Source organism: Carettochelys insculpta, chromosome 30 (genome assembly GCF_033958435.1).
Source record: "Carettochelys insculpta isolate YL-2023 chromosome 30, ASM3395843v1, whole genome shotgun sequence".
Classification (NCBI taxonomy): Eukaryota; Metazoa; Chordata; order Testudines; family Carettochelyidae; genus Carettochelys; species Carettochelys insculpta.
The window spans coordinates 121721-141903 of record NC_134166.1 but is presented as its reverse complement, the minus strand read 5'-3'; the positions used below and the strand labels follow the sequence as shown (position 1 = coordinate 141903).

The 20183-nt window shown below is 47.9% G+C and overlaps 1 protein-coding gene across 1 annotated transcript in view; it reads left to right on the top strand.

Moving 5' to 3' along the window:
• The first annotated feature begins 8893 nt into the window (after window positions 1–8893).
• Window positions 8894–20183, top strand: part of SYT11 (synaptotagmin 11) — a 51879-nt gene continuing 40589 nt past the window's right edge. The window contains exon 1 of the mRNA XM_074981388.1: window positions 8894–9026. Within this exon, the coding sequence (XP_074837489.1) occupies window positions 8993–9026 (34 nt within the window). The 5' untranslated portion in view covers window positions 8894–8992. The remainder of the gene's footprint in view (window positions 9027–20183) is intronic.

Below are 20183 nucleotides of genomic sequence, written 5' to 3'. Positions count from 1 at the left end.
CGGCACACTCTCGGGTGGTAAACCCAGAGTTTCAGCAATGCAACTCTCAGGGGCCTGGGACTTGTGATAACTTCCATTGCAAATGGCTCTTACTCCATCTAGAGAAATTTTAGCAATCTTTGGTGGCTGTGGGCATCGTGACAATGCATCAGCGTCAATGTTGCTTCTGCCCGATCGGTACTGTAGGCTGAACTCGTAGCTGGCCAAGGCAGCCACCCATCTCTGCCCAGTAGCATCCAGCTTAGCACTTGTTAATACATATGTCAATAGATTGTTGTCTGTCCATACTTGGAACTTAGCACCATATAGGTAGTCACGAAACTTCTGAGTGATGGCCCACTTTAAGGCCAAGAACTCCAGCTTGTGGATCGGGTAACGGGTCTCACTGTCAGACAATCCTCGGCTAGCGAAGGCCACAGGCCTATGTTTGCCGTCCACGTCTTGGTATAACACCGCCCCTAACCCTTCCAAACTGGCATCCGTATGCAAGATAAAGGGTTTGTTTGGGTCAGCAAACACAAGGACTGGAGCATGAGTTAGGCAGTTAATGATCTCTCGGAAAGCTTTCTCACACCTCTTATCCCATTGTGATCCAAAAGGCTCTAGAGGACCATGGCACTTCTGCCCTGGTAGTTTTGAGGGCCCCCCCTTACCCTTGGTCTTAGCCTTGCTCTTGTTGAGCGGGTATCCGCAAGTGAGATCATTCAAAGGCTTGATAATGGACGCATAATGTTTCACAAATCTACAGTAATATCCACTAAATCCAAGAAAGGTTTTAAGCTTTCGGTAATTGTTGGGACGTGGCCATGTGACCAGTGCCTCTATTTTGTTTGGATTAGTACTCACACCTTCCTGGGACACAATAGCTATGTCTACACATGAACCCTACATCGAAGTAGCTTATTTTGATGTAGCGACATCGAAATAGGCTATTTCGATGAATAACGTCTACACGTCCTCCAGGGCTGGCAACGTCGATGTTCAACATCGATGTTGCGCAGAACCACATCGAAATAGGCGCTGTGAGGGAATGTCTACACGCCAAAGTAGCACACCGAAATAAGGGTGCCAGGCACAGCTGCAGACAGGGTCACAGGGCGGACCCAACAGCAAGCCGCTCCCTTAAAGGGCCCCTCCCAGACACAGTTGCACTAAACAACACAAGATCCACAGAGCCGACAACTGGTTGCAGACCCTGTGCATGCAGCATGGATCCCCAGCTGCAGCAGCAGCAGCCAGAAGCCCTGGGCTAAGGGCTGCTGCACATGGTGACCATAGAGCCCCGCAGGGGCTGGAGAAAGAGCGTCTCTCAACCCCTCAGCTGATGGCCACCATGGCGGACCCCACTATTTCGATGTTGCGGGACGCGGATCGTCTACACGGTCCCTACTTGGACGTTGAACGTCGAAGTAGGGCGCTATTCCTATCCCCTCATGGGGTTAGCGGCTTCGACGTCTCGCCACCTAACGTCGATGTTAACATCGAAATAGCGCCCAACACGTGTAGCCGTGACAGGCGCTATTTCGAAGTTAGTGCTGCTACTTCGAAGTAGCGTGCACGTATAGACACTGCTAATGTGACCCACATACTTCACCGATGTTCTACAAAACTGGCATTTGTCAATAGAAAGTTTCAACCCATAGGCCTCCAACCGGTCGAGGACCTTAAGAAGTCTTTCTTCATGCTCCTCCAATGTTCTTCCGAATACGATCAGGTCATCCAAGTAAACCAGGACTTGCAGTAGGTTCATGTCTCCTACAACTTTCTCCATAAGACGCTGGAATGTGGCTGGTGCCCAGGAAATCCCTTGCGGCATGCGTTCGAACTGGTAGAACCCTAATGGGCAGATGAAGGCTGTCTTCTCTTTATCTTCTGCCCCCAAAGGAATTTGATAGTATCCGCTTTGAAGGTCTAAAACTGAGAACCACTGGCTTCCTAGCAGGCAGTCTAAGGCATCTTGGATCCGAGGCATAGTGTACTGGTCAGTCACCGTACGGCTGTTTAGGGTGCGGTAATCAATGCACATTCGGATTTTTTCATTCTTTTTACGGACCACAACAATGGGTGAAGCATATGGGCTGCGGGACTCTGTAATGATGCCATTCTTTGCCAGCTCTTGAAGATGCTGTTGCACATCTTCCATCTCAGAAAGGGCGATCGTCCTAGATCTTTCCCGGAAGGGTCGAGAATCATGCAGCCTGATGTTATGTTCAACCCCTTTTGCACATCCCACATCCCACTCATGCAGTGAGAATACCTTTGTTCTCTTGCAAAGCTTTTCCCTTAACCGCGTCTTCCATTCCTCAGACAGTGGTGAATCTTCAAAGTTAAATTTTTCTGGATCTATCATTGGGGCCGGAGTACCACACTGGGGCTTTACCACTGCATTGGGCTCAAAAAGGTCTGCTATCTCTTGCCCTCGCTTTACAACAATATCACGACTCGTCTCATTAGCGATTAGTATAGTCACCTCTTCCTGGGCTTCAGCGGGTAAGGCTATAACTCCACTGGGAACCAGCACTCCTTTAGGAAGGCCTCCGTCAGTTGTGCCCGCATACCTCAGGGTACCCATTGGTAGTTCAGGCAACTCCTGTTTAGAGTCCTCAAATTTTTTGTAGGCTTCAGCACGAAGTGCATGAATCATCAGGGTGCTCAGATATTGGTCCCCGGCCCGTCGTCTGCAATATTCTGCCAGTACTTAAAAGAGACTGGAGTTGGTCCCTATGAGCACCAACACGTCAGAGATCCCCTTGGGGTCAGGGAATATTAAGGCAACTGTGTCCACCTCCTCTCTTACCCCTGCCACATCTTCTGGGAACTCTAGGTGCACGATGATATATCCCACATAGGGGTATTCATTCAGGCTGAGTCCACACAGGCCGAGACCTGTCAATGGCTGGATAGGCAGGTGCCCAAGCCTTTGTTGATAGAATGACTGGAATATGATCGTCACTTGAGACCCTGTATCAAGGACGGCTGTACATTCCACCCATTCTATTTTCAGATTGACTTCTGCTTTAGGTCCTATTAGTCCTCGTGGGAAAGCCGTGGATCTGTCTCTTCTAGGGGAGCCCTTGTTTCCCGAGGCTGTGGGCGGCTCCTTTCCCAGTCCCTGTAGCCGTTTCCCGACTTTTCCCAGGTGGCCCTCAGCTTTTGGTACACCAGTGTTGGATTTTCCTTATTTCGACATCTTGCTGCAGTGTGTCCTTCCTGACCACATTTGTAGCAGAAGAAGGATCCTATACTTGGCCGGCCTGCAGAAGTAGCTGTCCTGAGCCCAGTCTTATGAACCGCTGGTGCTAGCTGTTCACCACTCCCTGGTGCCTGGGCTGAACCTACAGCACCCCTCAGTTCGTCCACCTGCACCATCAGGTTTTGCACTCTCTGGGCAAGCTTCTCTCCACCGTTCACCATCAATGTTTTGGGGAGTTGCGAGGGGGCCGTGCTGCCATGTTTGGATGGTTGAGTGCCCCCGCTCTCACTGGTGGCCTGCCTTTCTTCCTCTTCTCGGATCTCTTTAATCAATCGTGAATAGCTGGGTGGGGCCGCCAGTCGTTTCCTTAACCGAAGGTGGAATAGGATTGGGTGCTGGTATTGTGCTCCCCTCACAATTTGGGACACTCAAGTTCGATCCATTTGCTCTGCTGTGATGGCTCCATGCAAGACAACTCTCTGCAGTATTTTCTCCAACCTCTGAATATAGGTTGATAACTTTTCGCCTCTCTGTTGTCTGGTGCTTAGGAATTTGCAATAAACTTCCTCCGAATCTTTAGTCCTCCCAAAGGCATGATTGAGAGCTTCTAAGCAGTCATTTGCACTAGCATCCGGATTACCCAGCTTCAACATGCGAATGACATCCAGCGCAGGACCCCGGAGACTCTCTATCAGTCGCCTTCTCTTCTCAGCTTCAGGTACTGCCCACTCTCGGAGCATTTCAGTGGTATGTTCTAACCAGGGTTCAAACGCTTCTTCCCCTGGTATTGGGACCGCACCACCCGAAAATAAGCGTAACTTACGGTATGAACTAGACTCATGATGAGGTTGCAGGACCTTCTCCAATGCTTGTCCCAAAGCTTTGGCCCATACATCCATAGAAGAGCCAGGGGCCGATGGTTCAGCACTCAGTAGACTTGACACGTCTGCCATAGTCTTTCCTTCCTGTGCCAAAAAGGCTGTTATCTTCTCCTCAAATACAGCATGTGAAGTGGGGCCTGTTGCAAAGGCCTTGGCGATCACAACTTTCAAGGTGCCAGTGGGAATCTTTATCTCACTTGGGATCTGCAAAGAGTCCACAGCTACTGGCAATTCACATAGCAGCACAAATGCTTTGTCGTCTACTTGAGGTCTATGCCCCCGTATGCGACACCTCGTTAGAGAATCAATGCCTTTTGTTAGAAGGGCCTCAATTGGGCCATCTTCCATACCCTCAGGTATCCCTAAAACTAATAGACAATTTCTAGGGTCAATACCCAACTCCTCACACCAGTCTTCTAGCATATGGCCAGCCATGGTATAAACTCTAACTTATCCCGCAACAACAGAACTACTTCTTACAATGTTATATATATATGTGTGCTTGCAAGGGGTACTACCCAGCAAAAGAGATCCCAGACGAGCCCCCACTTATGTAACCCTTCTGTTAACGCCAGATGCCTGCCAGAAGGGCCGGGTTCAACTCTTGTGGGGTTTTCCTATCAAGGATACAACCAACCGGCTCGAGCCCCCACCAGTGGCCTGGGACAATTTTACCCCCCGTGCTGGGTGCCTGTAAGGCGGTCTCCCCCCCCTTGCAAGCACAGAGTTTGAGATAGAAATGGCTTGTTTAATGACTGTAACCTACCCCAAGGTTACAGTGACAGATGCAGTATATTTCAGCAAAGAAGAGACAAACCCCCCCTTTACCCACATACCATCCCCATATGCAGTAGAACCCAGTCTCTTGCTGGGGCTCTTGGCCCTTTTCCACACACACACAGTTTTAGGATGTACCTTCTGCGGTGCAGTCCCAAACCCAAAGCCTGCAGATACATCACCAGGGCAATACTAGCTGTCCACTTGTCTGTAGCCTCTCCTTGCTGTTACCAGCCGTCTGCCAGTCACCGTCATCCGCCGCCGCTCCTACCAGCCGCCTGCCAGTCCACCACCGCTGCTCCTACCAGCCGCCCACCAGTCGCCATTGTCCATCGCTGGTTCTACCAGCCTCCCACTGATCTTGCTGTTATGCGCCAGTCCTAACCCTACTGCTTGGGACTGCCCTAAGGCAGAACCCAGTGATTTTAGCTTTGTGTGGCCTTAGCTGCCACTCTGTGATTTTAGCTCTTAGTATTTTTAGTGTGGGGTTTCACAAACACCCTAGTATTCAGCTTTATTTTTCAACAGGTAGGAAGGGTTAGTCAAGCCAGGTTTATAGCTATATGGCCAAGGCATAGACAGGGCCAAGGCATTGAGCAAGCTGACTTAACCAGTACCCCTCCCCCTTCATTCCACAATGCTTTCAACCAGGGAGCCCTGTGTAATCAATGTCTTACACAGTTAAGGCGACTGCCCTGTCCCCCACAACAACCCAGAGCATTGCTGAGATCTCACAACTCCCACATTAAATGTCAGCTTAAATTGTGATTTTTACAACTACATGTTTACAATAGACCAAATCTCATGGCTTACTTGCTACCCATTAGGCTTTGCCTGAAAAGGTATCACACATGCACACCTTTGCATTCTCATGCAAATGATCACTGGAAAACACACTCCTCCCAGCCTCAGTATCACACCTGCCGCCCTTTGCATTCTCATGCAGATGACCTCTGGCAGACACATTCCTCCCAGCCTTCAGCAGCACTGCATTCCTTCTGCCACATTCCTTACATTTCTTACCTTTCTTGTTAATAATACTTTGGAGAGTCTCATAGAACCCTGTTTTAATACTTTCATCAGCATCATTTGTGGGGGCATAGCACTGTATAATCAGAATCTTGTTTATCTTGGTGTAAAACCTGGCTGTAATGATCCGTGCTGACACTGCTGTCCACTCAATTAGGGATGCAGTTGCATCCTTGGACAACAGCATACCTACTCCTTCTGTGTGTGGTGCATCCTCCTCCTCATGCCCTGAATAAATAAGGGTTTCACCTGTTGCTAGACACAGTTGTCCTGATTGTATCCATCTTGTTTCACACAGCCCCAAAACTGCCAGCTTGTATTGTCGCATTTCTGCTGCTATTTGTGCTGTCTTGCCAGCCTCATACATTGTTCTAACATTCCATGTTTCAATCGGAGTTGTAGTTCTGGGTGAGAGAAGGATCATCTGTGATGCAGCCTCCTCTCGGCTTTCGCTGCCCTGCTTCATAATCATTCCGGCTGGATTTCCTGCTCTTCCCCAGACATGACAAGTTAAAGTTTTCCTTGTGGATGTTTCTGTAACAGTTTTCTTTTTACAGGCAGGGTTGTTAGCCCTACGCCAACCCCTTATCCTCAAGGAGAGGTTGGATCACTCTTTGTCTGGTCTCTACCCATTGACCTGTCTGACAAGGGAGACCCTACCAGGAGCGTAAAGCTCCAACCAGCATAGCTCTCCGGGTCTTTGACACACACAAGCTCCCCAACCATGACAAGGTGATGATCTATCTGAAGGGAGCCTTTGATACCTGTTTTATAATCAACATAGACCTTACTCAAGTGTTTTTTTTAGTTCCTCTCCAAAGGCCCAAGCCTGTTCCCATTGAACTCAATAGCAAAACTCCCTTTGATTTTAATGGGAACAGAATTTGACCCCAACAAGAATGCAAAGAATGTGATTTTGATCAATTGCTTACCTGTCCAGAGACAAATTTCACACATGTTGTTCTACCAGGCCAGGGGCTGGCAACCTGTGGCTCTGGAGCTGCATACTGTCTTTTTAAGGAGTCAGTTGCAGCTCCATGGCTGCTGCTGCTGACTCTTCTTGTGGCTCCCTGCCCTGACACGCTGAAATAATGGAACTACATGTAATTGGTTTAATGGCTAGCAATGGGAGGTATTCAGCTGTTAAACCAATTAAATATAGTTCATTATGTCAGCATGGCAAGCCAGGGAGCTGCCTGCACAGCAGGTCAGGGAAGTGACCAGGAGAGCTGAGGGGAGGGGTGACAGAGTCTGCCCCTGAAGGAGCCTGGCAGCCCCACTGAGAAGGAGGTGGGGGAAAAGGAGTGGGGAGAGGTGGCACCACAGAGAAGCAACAGCACTGCAAATAGGAGGAGCTTGTTGGCTGAGGCAGGTTAATTCTGGGGCTGGGGGGTGGATTTGGGGGCTAAGGCCTGAGGTGGATAAAACCTAGAGATGAGGGTAACAACTTTCTAACTGGTACACATCATTGTGTGTGCACTGTTCTTAAAATGGGTGACAAAGTACACTTGGATGTTATTTATTAAGGACTGTCTCATTCACATGCATGGAGGCTCATGAAGTACTGATTTGGTAACTGAATTTGAAAATTGGCTCTTTTCAGTATTTTGGTTACAGATCCCTGTGAGAAGCTGATTCTGATTGCCCTTCCTGTGTGTCATGCTGAGGAAAATGATAAAACAATTGAAGCACACAACACACACAATTCTATCCCTTTTGCTCCTTTTACATGTTTTTGACAGACACACAGATAAAAATGCCAAAAGCCACTAGAGGAAGAAATTAAGTGAAGTTTACCAATAGGGCATAGTCACAAGTCTTTTTGAGGATGAAGTGAAACAATTAATTTTATAAAAAATCATGAGATCTGCGCTTCAATTTGTATAGACTCATAAGTGATGTCTTGGTTTCCAAATATAAAAATTATCCTGCAAATATTTTAACAGTACCCAACTCTTTCTGGTGAATGTTTTTTTTTCTATATTAAATCGAGTTAAAATTATTTGTGAGATGGCTTAGAAATATCTGAAAAGTTAGGCAATAAAAGCAACGAGGAGTCCTGTGGCACCATATAGACTAACAGAAATGTATGAGCATAAGCTTTCGTGGGCAAAGACCCACTTCGTCAGATGCAGGTGATGATTGACAATTAAAAGTACCTCTTAAAAATTGTCATCACCATAATATTTTATGAAGAAACACTGTAGAAAAAAGCTATTTACTTTTTTTTTGCAGATTAAACATGTTTATTCACAGGGAATTAACTTTTATTTTTCCATTCATGTGTCATCTATACATTTTATTTGTTCATATTAGTGTATTGTGAACACAAGTTCACATCCTATTATAATATAGAAGGAGGAAGAGCAAAAAAAATAAGAAAACGGTGGTGGGGGCGATGAAAGAATGTTCGTTTTCTTTGCTGTGTAGGGAAGGGGGTAAACAATGAAGCTGAGCACAGAGCTCCCCTAGCTGTAAATCCGACACTGGAGATTATGTCACAGTTATTGCATAGGATGTGTCATTGCCCTCTGTTTGCTGCAATTGGAAGAATCCTGTTTGGGACATGTCCCCTTTCAGCTGAGCGGGGTAGAGATCCCTACTGAGTGCATGAGAGCATGAAGGAGTGGAGTACGTTCAGCATAAACTGGACCATGGCCTTAGCCTCAGTGCAGTAAATCTTCCCATTGCTGGGCGTACACCACCACCCCAATTTGGGCTACACCTATTCCCGACCTCTCACGCCCTGCGACAGTATAGAAACCCAACCCCAGCGGGAGGGATCGCCTACCTGGCGCTGCTCCGGCATGCACCCAGGGTGACACACCCTGTCTCACTACCCCTGAAATCAACGTGGCTCTTGGTTTTAGCAAGCTCGTAAGCTGCTGTTCTGCTCCCAACCTCGGGCGCTGAGCTCGGCCTTCAGGAGGTGTTTCCCCTTCGGTTGACAACGAAGAGGGGCGGGGCCAAATCCCCAGTTTTTCGCTGGGGCGGAGCCTGTGCTGTCTCGGAGCCAGTCGGCAGCGTCTGCATCCCAGACTCGGAGCATCTTCAGGGCGGAGGCTGTTAGCAGCGGAGCCCCGCGGGCAGGAGCTCGCGCCCCCACTGCAACATGGCTGAGATCGCCAGTATCCGTCCCAGCTTCGGTGAGTGGCCTTCATCACCGGGCCGTGCCCAGCACCCGCTCCCCCCATCGAGACCGGGTCGTGCCCAGCACCCCCCACCCCCATCGAGACCGGGCCGTGCCCAGCACCCCCCACCCCCATCGAGACCGGGCCGTACCCAGCACCCCCCTCCCCTCCATCGAGACCGGGCCGTGCCCAGCGCCTCCCGCATCCAGACCGGGCCGTGCCCAGCACCCTCCTCTCCCCCTCGAGATCGGGCCGTGCCCAGCACCCCCCTCCCCTCCATCGAGACCGGGCCGTGCCCCCCACCCCCATCGAGACCGGGCCGTGCCCAGCACCCCTCTCCCCTGCATCGAGATCGGGCCGTGCCCAGCACCGCCCCGCTCCATCGAGACCGGGTCTGGGCCAGGGCCCGACAAGATGCAGGCTCACTGAGCCGAGCACGTAAGCTTGGACTGTGGAGGCGGGGCCTTGCTGCCCTCCCTGGTTTTCGTGCGGGGCAGAGCTACAGTCACTGCCGGTCCGCTGGAGCTGCTGGGCCCTGGGCACAGCCTAGCGGGTAGAGGGCAACTGGGAGTCTCTCCATCAACGCTGAGCTGACCGCCGGCCTGTGCTCCATCCCCCGGGTGCGGGGAGCAGGTGCAGGCAGCCGCGGCTGCCTAATGGCTCCGAGCGGGATGACGTGATGTCTATTCCAGGCCAGGCAGAGCCCCGGACTCTGGCTGGAGCCTTTGTTCCCGGCTCCCTCGAGGAGGGGAGGCTCCGAGGGGGCTGCTGAACCACGCAGCTACCGACCCCACCAGCAGATTCCAGCCCATCTTAGACGAAGCTTACTGGAGCATTTTTTTCCCCTGGGCTTTGTTCCTGTATGTCAGCAGGGAGGTGTTGGGGTGTGTTTGTGGCCTAAGCAGTGTCCTCAAAACTGTAGCGAGCAGCACCCCATCTCACATGTGGGTATCCCCACCCCACCTCAGTCTCATTAAGCCACAATAGCCTAATTGTGTGTCTGGAGAGATGGTAGAGGCTGTAGCACTGAGAAGAGGGGGGCCCTGCCTTGGGTCAGGGACCTATTAACTTTTGAGAAGCTGCTCAGTGTTCTTGTCTGATGCACATTGTAGCAGATCCTGGAGCTGGGGGCTGAATAATAGGCATATCTATTGGTCCCCTGGGTAACAAACAAGAATGCTTCTTTGACATTTTTATTCAGCAACATTTTAACTAAAAAAGTAGTGTTAGCTATAGCAAATGGTGAGGGGGAGAAGGGAGCAGGAGAACATGGCTTTTTCAGATTTCTCCTCTTTCCTCTCAGTCTTTCCCTTTAGGCTGCTCTTGAATAAGGCCTCACAGTTAAAAAATGGTTGCTGCATTTTCATTTTCTTCTCAATTGTTATATAAAACTCAGCCATGCACACATACCTCATTTGTTATGGTAAGCCCACACTTTAGCTATTTATAGTAACAGAGAGAAAGCTGTGCTAGTCTATATACTATCAAAACAAAAAAGCAGTCAAGTAGCACTTTAAAGACTAACAAAATAATTTATTGTGTGAGCTTTCGTGGGACAGACCCACTTCTTCAGACCATAGCCATATCAGAACAGACTCAATATTTAAGGCACAGAGAACCAAAAATAGTAATCAAGGTGGACAAATCAGAAAAAAAAATTATCAAGGTGAGCAAGTCAGAGAGTAGAGGGGCAGAAGGGGGGAGTCAAAAATTAGATTAAGCCAAGTATGCAAACAAGCCCCTATAATATAACCCTAGGTACAATCGCATTTGCTCTGATCCTACTGACAGAGACCAAAAACTACAAGATCTTTACCAAATATTCAGAAACCTGAACTACCCACCAGGAGAAATAAAAAAAAACAAATCGACAGGGCCAGACGAATACCCAGAGACCAGCTACTCCAAGATAGGCCCAAAAAAACCAAGAACAGAACACCACTGGTCATTACTGACAGCCCCAACTCAAACCACTGCAACACAATATTAAAGACCTACAACCTATCCTTAATCAGGATGCCACACTCTAGAAGGCCCTAGGTGACAGGCCTGTTCTCTCCTACAGACAACCTCCAAACCTTATGAGGATTCTTACCCACAACCACAGTCTATACCACAGGAATACCAGTCCTGGAATTTTTCCTTGCAATAAAGCCCGCTACCACCTTTCTCCACATATCTATTCTGAACATACCATCACTGGACCTAACCAGGTTATTCATAGAATCGTGAGCCGCATTCTCATGTTCCTCAACTAACATCATATATGCCATCATGTGCCAACAATGTCCAGATGCTTTGTATATTGGACAGACTTCAAACTCTCTCAAAGAGTTAATGGGCATAAAACAGACATAAAAACACGCCTGATCCACAAACCAGTCAGCCAGCATTTTAATGGAGTGGGCCATTCTGTTAATGACACTAAAGTTTACATCTTACTGAAGAGGAATTTTCACAACACTCTTGAAAGAGAGGCTGCTGAACTCTCTTTTATCTTCAAATTTGACATAACAACACATGGTTTGAACCAGGATGGAAATTTGCTGGGTCATGGTAGGGGCTCATTTGCGTACTTGGCTTAATCTAATTCTTGACTTCCCCCCACCCTTCTGCCCCTCTGCTCTCTGATTTTCTCACCTTGATTTTTTTTTTCTGATTTGCCACCTGGATTACTATTTGTGGTTCTCTGTGCCTTAAATATTGAGTCTGCTCTGGTATGGCTATGGTCTGAAGAAGTGGGTCTGTCCCACAAAAGCTCATCTAATAAATTATTTTGTTAGTCTTTAAAGTGCTACTTGACTGCTTTTTTATTTTGTAGCTATTTATATTTACAGCTAGGGTTAATTGCTGTGGAATCTAGGTGTTGTACACTGGCCCTCATAATGGGTACACTATTGCAACATCACTACAGAACCCCCAATTATTAAAAAACAAAGCAAGTTAAAAGTGACACATTCTGCCTTTTAATTAGTTTAAATAGTTACTGAGTGAAATTTCATTTATGTGGGAACTTTATTTTAAATTAGTGCTGGTACAGTGCCAGAGGGTTACTAGGAACTTTACAAGAAGGATGGAGATAAAATCCCTGCCCCAAACAATTTATTAATTTAATATAATGTTTAATTCTTGCTATATAAAGGTGCAAACTATTGAACAGTCACTGTATGGAGTGTCACTGTAGCCATGTGTGGCCCAGGATATTAAAGACACTGCAGGTGATGTAATACGTTTTACTGGAGCAACTTCTTTTGATGACGACATGCTTTCAAGGTTATACAGAGGTCTTTTTTTGGTCTGTGAAATTTACTCTGAGTTTACGTTGGAACAGATGCCTAACAATCTGTTTCACCTTATATTAGCTGTGATACTCTGTAGATTTCCCTGGCCTGAAGAAAAGCTCTGTGTAAGCTCGAAGCTTCACTCTTTCATCAGAATTTGATCCAATAAAAGATACTACCTCATCCACAGTGTCTGTAATATGCTGGGACCCACATGGCTACAATAACATTGCACATAGTGATTATCAGACAGTTTGCAAATTTATACAGTAAGAATTAAACATGATGTTTAGTGAATAAAATGGTTGGAGCAGGGATTTTAGAGAATAATTCCCTAGGGGGGGTTGTGGAATGGATGTGGCCAGTGTGAGGATTGCAGGGGGTGCACTGTCCACGTGTGCCTGTCCCACCCTGTGCCCCTGTTTTGCCGTTGCCCCTCCCCTTCCCTGTCCATCAGGGCCATCCTGGGGTGGGGGCAGGGGACCCATGGCACACCCCCACATTGACCCAGGCATGGGGCACTAGGCACCCCCTCCCCATGCTGCAGGTGCTGCCCTCATCCTGCCCCATCACCAACCAACTGGGCTGGGAATTACCTGGGGTAGGGCTTGACAGCAGCAGCCAAGGGGGCACCTTCTCCCCATACTTGCTGTGCAGGCAGAGCAAGTGGCAGCTGGCTCTGCTATGCTATGCGCTGCTTGCCTGAGCTCCATTTCTTCACATGTGGTGGAAAGTGAAGTCTGCTTCCTGCTGCCATGGAAAAGTGGGGCTCAGCAGGCTGGGAGGGTGGTGGAGGGTGGAGCAGGCTGCTGCTTGCATGGCCATATAATGAGTGAAGGGGAGAGGAGGCCTGGGGGGAGATTCCCTCCCCACCCATTGCTGCCACCACCTGCTGCAGAGCTCTGCCCACCCCCACCCCGTAATCTTCCCTCCTCCCATCTACAAGATCGCTGGGGCAGCTATCATGAGGCTCGCAAAAGCACAGGACATAGGTTGGCCACCCCCACCTTGTCCTATGGATGGGATAGCTCTGCCATCCATGATCATCCCCTCCTGCCCCTGCTCCGCCATTGCCCACCCCTTCCCTGACCCTGCTCCAGTCAGACCCTGCCCTTGCTCTACTCCACCTTCTGCTGCCTGTGGAAATGCTGCACCCCTTCTCATGGCTGTAGGGACAGTCCCCTGCTATACCTGGAGCGGTGCAGCCTCGGAGTAGCTCTTTCACACTGTGCTGCTGTGGGGGGATTGGTGGGACTGCCCTGTACTCACTGAAGGCAATGCAGCACTCATGGTGAATGTGTGTGTGTGGAGGGGTGTATGCAGTGGGTGCCTGTACACCCTGTGCACCCCCATGTGTCGCCTATGTTGTGGATTCTTCGTCACTGGAGAATTTTAAGAGCAGTTTAGATAACCATCCATCAGGGATGGTCTAGACAGTACTTGGTCCTGCCATGAGTGAAGAGGACTGGAATTGATGACCTCTCAAGATCCCTTCTAGTTCTTGTGATCTGTGATTCTATGTAAGAAAGAGAGACAATGCCATGGAGCCTGGGGATGTATCATAGCCCAGCATTGCCTCCAGAGCATGCACATTTAGATTTTTTTTTTTATGTAACTCATCTGCCAGAAGGAGTCAGCAGCAGCCAGGGCTGAGTTCAACATCTAGGGGCTGCTTTTCATCCATCTCACACAGAACTGGCTTGAGCCCCCACTCAATGGCTTGGGAAATTCACACACCCCTGGGTGCTTCGGAGAGGCAATGCTTCCCCACTTGCAAGCCCAGAGTCTGAGTGTAGAAAAGAAACTTTTAATGAAAGAGGCAGAAAAGTCATCTGGTATAAGCTTGGGAAAAATACCACATCCAGGCTACGTCTACACGTGCAGCCAACATCGAAATAGCTCATTTCGATGTTGCGACATCGAAATAGTCTATTTCGATGAATAACGCCTACACGTCCTCCAGGGCCGGCAACGTCGATGTTCAACTTCGATATTGCTCAGCCTAACATCGAAATAGGCGCAGCGAGGGAACGTCTACACGTCAAAGTAGCACACATCGAAATAGGGATGCCAGGCACAGCTGCAGACAGGGTCACAGGGCGGACTCAACAGCAAGCCGCTCCCTTAAAGGGCCCCTCCCAGACACAGTTGCATTAACAACACAAGATCCACAGAGCTGACAACTGGTTGCAGACCCTGTGCCTGCAGCATAGATCCCCAGCTGTCGCAGAAGCAGCCAGAAGCCCTGGGCTAAGGGCTGCTGCCCACAGTGACCATAGAGCCCCGCAGGGGCTGGAGAGAGAGCATCTCTCAACCCCCCAGCTGATGGCCGCCATGGAGGACCCAGCAATTTCGACGTTGCGGGACGCGGATCGTCTACACGGTCCCTACTTCGACGTTGAACGTCGAAGTAGGGCGCTATTCCTATCTCCTCATGAGGTTAGCGACTTCGACGTCTCGCCGCCTAACGTCGAAGTTAACTTCGAAATAGCGCCCGACGCGTGTAGACGCGACGGGCGCTATTTCGAAGTTGGTGCAGCTACTTCGAAGTAGCGTGCACGTGTAGACGCAGCTCCAGAGTCCCTAACCAAGCCTCACGTAACTGTCCGAGCTCAAATGGATTGAGCAGCATCCTTTGCCTCTCAGGCTCACCAGTCCAATACTGTATAAAGCCAATCCACACATTCAAACTTTCACTGTACCCTACTTTCAAATGCCCCACTTACAACTCAGTCCAGTCCATGCAGGCCCTGACACATCACCCTGAAGCATTCCCTCATTGAACCTGAGGCAATGCCACCTTTGTGCTGGTCCAGCATCCTGCTTGCCCCTTGCCAGCTGCCCCACTGGCCGCCCACTGGTCACTCCTGCCAGCCACCAGCTGCTTCTCCTACCAGCTGACCACTGGTCATGCCTTCTGGCCGCCTCTTACCGGCCGTCTGCTGGACACACCTGCCAACTGTCTGCTGCTCCTCCTACTAGCTAGCCACCATCTTGTTGGTTTTTGCTGTAGGCAAAACCCTGTGATTGCAGCTTTTAGTGATTTCAGCTCCTAGGGGTATTCAGCTTTAGACCTAGCCGCAGCCTCTCAGTATCCACCAAGAAATCTTGTGGCACCTTAGAGATGAACAGACATTTCAGAGCACAAGCTTTCATGGGCAAAGACCCACTTCATCAGATACCTTTGTTTACAAGGTATTACATATACACGCCTTAGCATTTTCATGCAAATGGTCTCTGAAGGACACATTCCCCAGCTCCTTTAGCAGTATTGAGCTCCTGCTGGCACATTCCTTACATATAATATCGCCACAGTCTACATTGAATTGTTGTCTCAGTTGAGAGATCTCATACAGATAGAGCTTGGAAGACTGTCGTCTTGTTCCGACACAATGAATAATATTACACTAGCCAGGATGAGCATACAGCAATGAACATACGGCATCATGACAAGTTACAACAATTCAGCTGAACAGTTTGCTTGTAATAATACAAATCTCAATTACAGATGGAGCTAGTGTAGCTGCTGAGACTTCAGACTTCCATTTCAGATGTGGAAAAGACTCTGGGTTTCCCTATCAGTCAGGATCAGTACTTGGAGCTCTCAATACAGAAGAAGACCACAGACCCCATCAGACTTTAGGAAAATATTGAAAGGCACACAACCCAGAGAGGAATCTCATTAGTCTCCTCTACATCACTGCAAAGAGGAGTTCTGCTTCCCTGAAGTGCTGACACCAGTGTTTTAAGCACTGCATCATATAAGCCTATGCAGAGCAGATCTAGTGGACATAGTGGCTAAAATACCAGTGGCAGACAGAAGCTGGAATACCCTAAACAGTGGGGCCAACAGGCTTGCCTGGATCCTGGGCAAGGTGTGGGGAGGTGGGGGAGTTGCACACCCTGGGAAGGGGAGCAGCTTTGCAGCAGAGCTGGGGCTGATCCCAAGCATACCACACCCTACCCCACGCAGCCCTTAGCACTGCCTGGAGTGGGTCGTTTGGAGCTCTGGTGGTGATTTAAAAGGCCCAGGGTTCTGTTCATAACTGCTGCTGCAACAGCAGTAACAGTGACAACTGTATCCCCTCTCGCCTCTGCCACAGTAGCGATGGCAGTAGCTGGTAGCCCTGAGCCCCAGGGCAGTTACCCTCTTTGTTCCTTCTGTTGTCTTTACACTAATGTTTTCACCATTGCTTCCACTGGTGGAGCTGAGGTGGTGGTATCTATGGTATCATAGAATCATAGGGCTGTAAGGGACCTCAGGAGGTCATCTAGTACAGCCCCCTGCTTCAAGGAGGAGCAACCCCAACTAAGTCATCCCAGCCAGGACCTTGTCAAGCTGGAACTTAAAAACCTCGAGGGACGGAGTATCCACCACCTCTCTAGGCAATGCATTCCTAAGCTTCACCACCTTCCTGGTGAAGTAGTTTTTCCTAATATGTAACCTACACCTCTCCCTCTTCAACTTCAGACCATTACTCCTTGTTCTGCCATCTGACACTACTGAGAACAGTTTCTCACCCTCCTCTTTAGAGCTCTCCTTCAGGAAATTGAAGGCTGCTATTAAATTACCCCTAAGTCTTTTCTTCTGTAAACTAAAAAAGCCTAAATCCCTCAACCTATCCCCATAGATCTTGTGCTCCAGCCCTTTAAACATTTTTGTTGCCCTCCGCTGAACCTGCTCCAGCATATCCACATCCTTTTTATACCGGGGGCAGGGGGCCTAAACCTCGACACAATAGTCCAGATGTGGCCTCACCAATGACAAATAGAGGGGGAAAAAACCACTTATCTAGATCTGCTCAAAATGCTCCTCCTAATGCACCCTAGTATGCCATTAGCCTTCTTGACTGCAAGGGCACACTGTTTACTCATATCCAGCCTTTCATCCACCATAACCCCTGGATCTCTTTCTGCTGGGCTGCTGCTTAGCCAGTCAGTCCCCAGCCTATAACAATGCTTGGAATTCTTCCATCCCAAGTTCAGGACTCTACACTTCCCCTTGTTGAACTGCATCAAATTGTAGGCCATTTTCTTTGCGGGGGGTCAGACAGCCTAGTGACAAACCCCTTTAGAAATCTTCTCTCTTCAACTACTAATCTACTAAGCTCTGATCAGGAACAGAATCACAGAATCACAGGGCTCGAAGGGACCTCAGGAGGTTATCTAGTCCAGCCCCCTGCTTCAAGCAGGATCAACCCCCCTTAAGGCATCCCAGCCAGGACCTTGTCCAGCCGGAACTTAAAAACCTCAAGGGATGGAGAATCCACCACCTCTCTAGGCAACGCATTCCAATGCTTCACCACCCGCCTGGTGAAGTAGTTTTTCCTAATATCTAACCTACACCTTTCCCTCTTCAACTTCTGACCATTAGTCCTTGTTCTGCCATCTGACACCACTGAGAACAGTTTCTCACCCTCCTTTTTAGCGCTCCCCTTCAGGAAGTTGAAGGCTGCTATTAAGTCAGCTGTAAGTCTTCTCTGTAAACAAAACAAGCCCAGATCCCTCAGCCTATCCTCATAGGTCTTGTGCTCCAGACCCTTAATCCTTTTTGTTGCCCTTCGCTGAACCTGCTCCAGCAAATCCACATTGTTTTTATATTGGGGGGCCCAAAACTGGACACAATAGTCCAATAGTCTATTAGGGTTTAAAAAAGAGCTTGATAAATTTTTGCAGGGTAGGTCCATAAATGGCTATTAGCCAGGGATAAAGTATGGTGCCCCTAGCCTTCAGAACAAGGGCAAGAGATGGATGGCAGGAGATAAATCACTTGATCCTTGTCTTCTGTTCTCCTTCTCTGGGGCACCTGGCATTGGCCACCGTCGGCAGATGGGATGCTGGGCTGGATGGACCTTTGGTCTGACCCAGTATGGCCATTCTTATGTTCTTATGATGTGGCCTCACCAATGACAAATAGAGGGGGAAAAACCCACTTATCTAGATCTGCTCAAAATGCTCCTCCTAATGCACCCTAGTATGCTGTTAGGAACGGTACTGTATAGAAGCCTGTGGGAGAACATTTCAGTCTCCCTGGACACTCAGTGGCAGACTTAAGGGTGGCAGTTCTGACCAACAAAAAAATTTCAAAAATCAAATGGAGAGAGAGTTCTTTGCTTTGGTTTTCATGGCTGAAGATGTTAAGAGAGATTCCCAAACCAGGCTATTCTTTTTAAGTGACAAATCTGAGGAATTGTCCAACACTGAGATGTCATTAGAGGAGGTTTTGGAACAAATTGATAAGCTTAATTGTAACAAGTCACTGGGACCAGATGTCATTAATCCAAGAGTTCTGAAAGAAGTCAAATGTGAAATTGCAGATCTATTAACTGTGGTTTGTAATTTAGCCTTTAAATCTGTTTCTGTACCTAATGACTGGAAGATAGCTAATGTGACACCAGTATTTAGAAAGGGCTCTCGAGGTGATCCTGGCAATTGCAGACAGATACATCTAACATCAGTACTGGGCAAATTAGCAGAAACTATAGTAAAGAATAAAATTGTCAGACACATAGATGAAGATAATTTGTTGTAGAAAAGTCAATATAGTTTCTGTAGAGGGAAATCATACCTTACTAATCACTAGAGTTCTTTGAGGTGGTCACTAAGCCTGTGAACAAGTGTGGGGAGGGTTGTTCCAGTGGATATAGGGTACTTAGATTTCCAGAAAGCCTATGACAAAGTCCCTCACCAAAGGCTCTTAATTAAAGTAAGCTGCGATGGAATAAGAGGTAAGGTCCTCTCATGGATTGATAACTGGTTAAAAGACAGGAAACAAAAGGTAGGAATAAATAGTAAGTTTTCAGAATGGAGAGTGGTAACTAGTGGTGTCCCCCAAGGGTCTGTACTGAGACCAATCCTATTCAATCTATTGCTAATTGATCTGGAGAAGGGGATAAAGAAAGAGATGGCAAAATTTGTAGATTATACTAAACTGCTTAAGATAGCTAAGAACAAAGCAGAACGTGAAGAGCTTCAAAAAGTTCTCACAAAACTAAGTGATTGGGCTACAAAATGACAAATGATATTTAATATTGATAAAAGTACTGTACTCCACATTGGAAAAAATAGTCCCAACTATGCATACAAAATAATGGTGATTAATTTAGCTATACCCACTCAAGAGAGAGATCTTGGAGTCATTGTGGTTAGTTCTCTGAAAATGTCCATTTAATGTGCAGCAGCATTCAAACAAACAAACAAACATACAAACAGAATGTTAGGAATCATTAAAAAAGGGATAGAGAATAAGACAGAGAATACCTTATTGCCACTATATAAATCCATATTATGCCCACATCTCACGCAACAGATGTGGTTGCCCCATCTCAAAAAATATACTGGCATTAGAAAAAGTTCAGAAAAGGACAACAAAAATGATTAGGGATTTGGAATGGTTGCCATATGAAGAAAGATTAAAACAAGTGGGACTTTTCATCTTAGAAAAGAGGAGACTAAGGAGGGATATGATAAAGGTCTATACAATCATGACAGGTATGGAAAAAGTGCATAAGAAAAAGTTACTTACTTATTCCCATAACATAAGAATTAGGGATCAACAAATGAAATTAATGGGTACCAGGTTTAAACCTAACAAAGGCTGCTTCTACGCTCGCTCCTTCCTGTCCGAATGAAGTAGTTCAAAGCAGGCTAATAAGGTGCTAATGTGCATATTCAGCACCTTATTAGCATAAAGATGGCCATGCCAATTTCAAAATGCAGACTTCGAATTGCAGATTGACAGCGTAGATGCGGTTAGCTTCGAAATAAGCACCCTACTTCAACATTCCCTTACTCCCACAAAACTAGATTGGAGTAAGGTAATGTCGAAGTGGGATGCTTATTTTGAAGCTGTCTGCATCTACACTATCAATCTGCAATTCGAAGTCTGCAC